The 5,874-nt window shown below is 55.4% G+C and overlaps 1 protein-coding gene across 1 annotated transcript; it reads left to right on the forward strand.

The window, feature by feature from the left end:
• Window positions 1-3,737: 3,737 nt before the first annotated feature.
• Window positions 3,738-5,093, forward strand: LOC131209133 (uncharacterized protein DDB_G0271670). Its single transcript, XM_058202127.1, has one exon. It carries the CDS (start codon window positions 3,738-3,740, stop codon window positions 5,091-5,093), a length of 1,356 nt encoding a protein of 451 aa, XP_058058110.1.
• Window positions 5,094-5,874: the final 781 nt, after the last annotated feature.

Genomic DNA, 5,874 nt, shown 5'->3' on the forward strand with positions numbered 1-5,874 from the left:
ATAAAAAGTGCACCATAAATGCCCGCTTATCTGCGGGCGCAAAAAAAAAATATTGGTCCCAAACGCAATTCCCAACAACGGCCACAGCGCCCACCATTATCCTCCACCAGCGGTGGTAAAAACTGAAACATAATTATGAAAAGCATTGCCAGCGCATTCCGACCGCGTGTCACACGCATTCGGCCCCGAGAACGCGTTGACGTGTCACACACAGCCCGAGGGTAGGCTGAAAATCGCAGCTTTGATTGATACGTTCGAGGCCACCGACTGACAGTCGATCGTTTGTCGAACGATCGATCACTCGCCACCGTCTCGCTAGATGTCGATACGAACGGGACCATTATCGCCCGCACCGATCTGGCGAAGGGAGTCCCGTGGCCGGTAGCTTCTGCTTTGGGAACTGGACTGGACCTTCTTCCGCCCGCACGGCAAAGTCCCGTTCCGAAGCATCCTTATACAGCACCCAGTCCCGCCCAGCACCGGGGGAAGTCAACGGCCCGCCAGTCACACCGGCTACTCGCCAAACGTGGGCTACAAAACCTGCTGCTGTGCTCCAGCTAAGGTCAGCTCCAGAAGCCCAGCTGGATTCCGGTCCGGCCGAATAGTCTGCCCATTTCGAGTGACACTCACACACATCGACCGCAGCCAGGGCGCACGTCCTTCTTGCGGTGGCCCTAGCCGTCTCCAAAACGGTAGCCAACGGTTGTTGTGTACTGTCGCCGGGTGGTCGGGAAAGGGTGGCCCAAGTACGGCACCATCGGTACGTGGCCACCGCAAGAACCACCGAAGCCATTACGTACGTGGAGTGCAGAAGCGATAGGGGCCAAGGATCTCATGAAACCACCGCAATAATCGTGCCGACTTCCCATATTCGGTCGGGAGTTACATTTTTATTATGGTCGTTCGAGAACGGAACCTGGGCTGGCTTCTGGGCCTCGCCATCAGCAGGTTGTTCGTCTTCATGTTGGTCTTCGGCGACCAAGACACGTCGCGCCGGCTAGGTGAACCTTTGCGGTCGGCTTTATTTGCGGTAAGCTCAGAGCTTCACCGTAAACTTAATGCGATTACCGATCGAGGACCCGGAGCGATCGGGCTGCCGGCTTGACTTAGGAGACCTGCAGCCCAGCGGGGGCGCTCTCTAGCTGTGTGCAAATCATTTCCAAGTCGATCGAGCCGGGGCTGACGGTTTTTTGCTGTGCGCTCCTCGGAAGAGAATCCGTCCTTCGGACGGACGGACTCTAGGAAAGGCAAGGCAAAAACAAACCAGTTGACAACTTGTTTCGGTGCCACGCAGCACCAGAAGCGACCAACGCTCCAACGGTAGCCAGCTGCACCTGCGCACTGCACTTCGCGCATTTGTCTGGAGCTGTTCGCGTGGGGGGTTGTGCGGCAAGAGGCGATTCGCCGCGTTTGCAGCGTGTGAAATGGACTGTCGAGAGGAATTTGTCGTGGCTACTTCAATCCAGCGAGATCCAGCCAGCAGCAACGCCGTGCCGTAAGTCAAAGTTGCCAAAATATCTAAAAAGGAGTGGTGTATGAATGAAAACACGTACCTGAGAAGCAGCTTTCAGTGGTTCAGAAGATTGACTGATCGATCCAGTTACCAGCGTGTCAATCCATCAAACTCGGCTGGAGCTGCCGTTGCCATTGGCAACAGCTTCCCTGTGCAATCCAGTAGCCAGCAGCAGACTCATCCGTCGTAAAACGTTGCTTGATGGAACTTTCAATGGCCACTCGGTTTGGGGACACAAGTGTTAGCAAAGTGTCATCATAGCACTAAAAAAATATGTCTATTTCAGGCACAAGATCGAAACTTAACCGCAAGCGTCACTCACCGGGAGTAATTTGGTGAACATCATCATCTGGCACTTCGTCCGGAACTAGCCCCGGGTGACACGCCTGCCACCCCGGCCCCTTTAAAAAGGGACAAAGCACGCGACGATAACCGCCGAGTGTTTTGTTTCTATCCGTCACGCTCGTAAACGAACTCTCGAGACAATTGCTCGGTTATTACGGCACGACGGTGACTCCGTTCATTTCACGGTTCCTAACGCGATGTGGTGACATATTTGGAGGCGGTCCACGGCCACGAAAGTGACCACAAAGCGGTTAATTTTTCATTAAGTTACTATTCACTGAAAATATTTTAAAAACACTTCAATCAGAAAGTATACAAGTCTTCAAGGATCTAGTCGTGCAGGACTATTATTCACACGAGTTAATTCATCTTTTTAACTTAACTTTGATTAACTAAATTCCTTTTTTTATCCTCGTATTTTGTTTTGTTAAACTAAAAAGTTGGTTTCGCTAGCCAATGTAAGTAAATCAAAAGGGGAAAATACTATATCGCTTATTTCAACGCACAGCCCTCAAACTCAATTTCAAACAGCTTCTTACAAGCGTCCATTGCCGCTGCTTTCCGTGCTAATTTCTTTGATCTCCCCTTGGCTACAAATTGTACTCCATCTACCGTGATTCCTGCGACAAATATACGGTCTTGCACATCATTTTCCGCATCTTTCCGTGAGCAAGCTGTTAATGCACATTTAGTTCCATTTCGAGTTTGCGAATACCACGCTGGAGTCGCTTTGTTGGCCTGTGGTCACAGAGCGATCGCCCCTCGAAACCCCTCATTAACCTTCGCCGGACCCACAGCGTAACACACGTATGTCCAGTCTGGCACCACCACGGGAAGCACGTCTCTGTAGAAATTACGCCATTCGTTTGGGATGATGTCTTCGTTAGATTACGCTCGTGGCCGCTACCGGCGGGGTTCAAGGTTGGTAGGGATATACCGAGGAACTTTCCCCAAACTTTTTGGGTTATTTCTTGACGACTTCGGGGACGAAAAGGAGTCCTAATTTCCCAAAGCGGCTAGCGACTCTTCAATATCGCGCTATACCTTTCAGGAAATTCCATGGAAACTTTAGCAATGTATGAAAAAATTCCCCGAAAGCTTGATACGTACCTCCGAAGCTTGGGGCGAACGCTGGCAACACTTGATCGTCAGCCAGACCGGCCAGTTAGTGCGTTGTAAAACGGGGAGGAACCCGGGATCCCTGAAGCCCGAACCGTGCGAAGTAGTAACTGACCCCTCGGGTGTCAATAACCATTAATCATGGCGGGCCGCGGAGTTCATCGTAATCGGCGGTGCTGGAATCGATACGCCAATGTCAAGTGTCAGCGTCACCGTTTATAACCACCGGATCGGAGGGCCCATCAGCGAGCGCGAACGACGCTTCTAAGTGGCACTGCTGGGCGCAGGAGGTCGTCGGTGCGGTCGATTTATAAATTGCTGTGAGAAAGTTGCCGCGACCGATAAAAAAGGGCAGCAGGCAGCAAGGCAGCGCCATCGCGGCCGGCCCCGCGGCCGGTCCCGCGGCCGGCGCAATTGTTGCCGATGATTTACAAGCCGTTCAGCTTTGACAGTTTCCCTTCGCACCAAGCCATTTGTCACATCGACCGTTGGCTGGGATGTGGCCGGGGGGCGATTTGAATATTGGCCGCCCCGAAACAACAATGGCACCATTCGTCATAATATTTTTGAGGGCCTTTCTTTGGGCCGGGAAGAAGCTGCTTCTTGTTGCTGGAAAGGGAGTCACCTACAATGGGAGGCAAAACGAAGGAGCCCCCAAAAACAGACAACGACTCCATCGGGAAACCAGAGTGTCTCATTGTATCTCCCTTCGCTTCGTTACAGGACGCGCTGACCTCGGCAAACCCTTGCTGCCGCCACGATGCGTCACAACAACATCGAGTCGATCAGGGCGATCACCTACGATCAGCAACCGTCGATGGAGGCGATGGCCGACGCGAACAACAACCACGGCAGCACCGCTGGCTACACGCTGCTGGGGGCCGCCGCCGACGCCGCCGGCACGCTGACGTCGGAGATCCGCAAGGACGAAAAGTACTCACTCCGGCAGCGCCAGTCCCGCCGCACCACGCTCGAGTCGAGCGTCGCTAAGGCATCGGGGACGACGAAGGAGAAGGCAACGCCGAAGGAGAAACCGAAGCCGAAGGCTGCCCCTCTCAGCAAGTACCGGCGGAAAACGGCCAACGCCCGCGAGCGGAGCCGCATGCGGGAGATCAACAGTGCGTTCGAGAACCTGCGACGGGCCGTTCCGCTGGCAGTGGCCGGACCGAGCGGGAGCAGCTCCCCGGTCAGCTCGCCCCAGTGCGGGGCCAGTGCGTCGTCGTCGAGCGAGAAGCTCACCAAAATCACCACGCTCCGGATGGCGATGAAGTACATCCGGATACTGAGCGACATGCTATCCGGGGGTGGTGCGTCCAGCGGCGGTGGTTACGACAACAACAACGACCTGGACATGGTCAACCACAACGAGATCGAGCGCGAGGTCATGCAGAAGGGGCTGCTACTCCGCGATGGGCTGCTGCAGGGCTGCGGGTACGGATCACCCGACCTGTCTCCGGTGCGTCCACCGGTGGACCACCGGTACACGGCGGCACCGGGGCCATCAGCAGCTAGAGGCAGCAGCAGTAGCAGCAGTAGCAGTAGCAGCAGCAGCAGTAGCAGCAGCAGCAGCAGTGGCTGCACCAGCACCTTGGCCTCGAACCCACGGAAGCGGACCAGCAAAAAGTCCACTCCAGCCTCGAGTCGGGCGAAGAAGAGCAGCACCGCCGGATCGTCGAGTGGCACCCGGTCCAGCACCCGGAAGCTCCCTCTGGCGGCGAACAAGTTCACCGAACATAGTCCTATCCCGCTGATAGCACCGGACGCGGCCAGCATCGATCCTGGGCCCGCCGATACCGGGCCGCTCAGCATGGACGTGGACCTTGGCTCGGTGCTGGAGTCGGACAACGACTCGCTCATCCTGTCCGAGCCGTGCCTCAGCCCGGGCGTGACGGGTGGTGCGGGCGGTCTGAAGACGCACGGGTTCGGCTGCCCCAACACTAGCACGGTGGTGCCAAACGATAACCTCGAGTTTGGACTGTTCCTAGAGTCGGACGCGGACTCGCTGCAGCTGTCCGAGCCCTGCCTCAGCCCGCTCAGCCACCTGGACTCGCTGAACCCGTTCAACGAGCTGCTGACCGGCTTCAACGAGCAGACGGCCCTCGAGCTGTACCTATGACCGCCCGAGCCAGCCCGAGATCCTGGAACCAACTCCCGGACCCTCTGTTGTTAATACGTGTCTATTTTATTAGTGCCTTCCTAGCTTCCTAGCTTAGTGTCAACGACCCCGCGATCGCGGTCGGCAATGGCAAGGTCCCAGTAATTTATTCTCACCGTGTCATATTAGTTAAGACAAACGCGGGCGCCACCTAACGCAGAGGCGGGTGGCGCCGAAACGCAGCAGAAAGATCAAACGGCTTCCGGTCGAACCTGTAATTAAAGAAGCCTCACACCCGACCCGACCCACTCCGTTGCACGACACACGATCATCGTCGTGATCACGGTTGTCGCTCGCTCCTGTGGTTGGCTTTGTTCAGGTTCAGGGCTTCCACGCGCGAGGCTTACGCTTCACTCTTCACTAACCACCAGAACCCACTTCCCATAACGCATTAATTTTCCGCCTCTTTAGATCCGCAGTCGCGGCCACAGTTTCATCGAATTAAGCTCACGACAGCAGGCGTCACTCGACCGCAAGGTTCGCGTTCGAATTTGCGGTTCCAGACCATTAGACACCGAAATGGTCAATTTGTCACTCCGCTAGGGCGGCGTGAGTGGTACAAGAAATGGAGCCAACGGCGGCAACGGCACGTCCGGTGCTTCCGTTTGTCGTGTTGTGCTGACATTGGCCAATGTTCGATCATAGCCCAGAGGATGATAGCCAAACCCTGCTCTACTCTTCGTTCTATTCGAGCTCGTTCGCTCCGCTTGTTGTGCACATTTCAAAGCAACTTCTTAGCTCT

This window comes from Anopheles bellator, chromosome 2 (assembly GCF_943735745.2).
Source record: "Anopheles bellator chromosome 2, idAnoBellAS_SP24_06.2, whole genome shotgun sequence".
NCBI lineage: Eukaryota > Metazoa > Arthropoda > Insecta > Diptera > Culicidae > Anopheles > Anopheles bellator.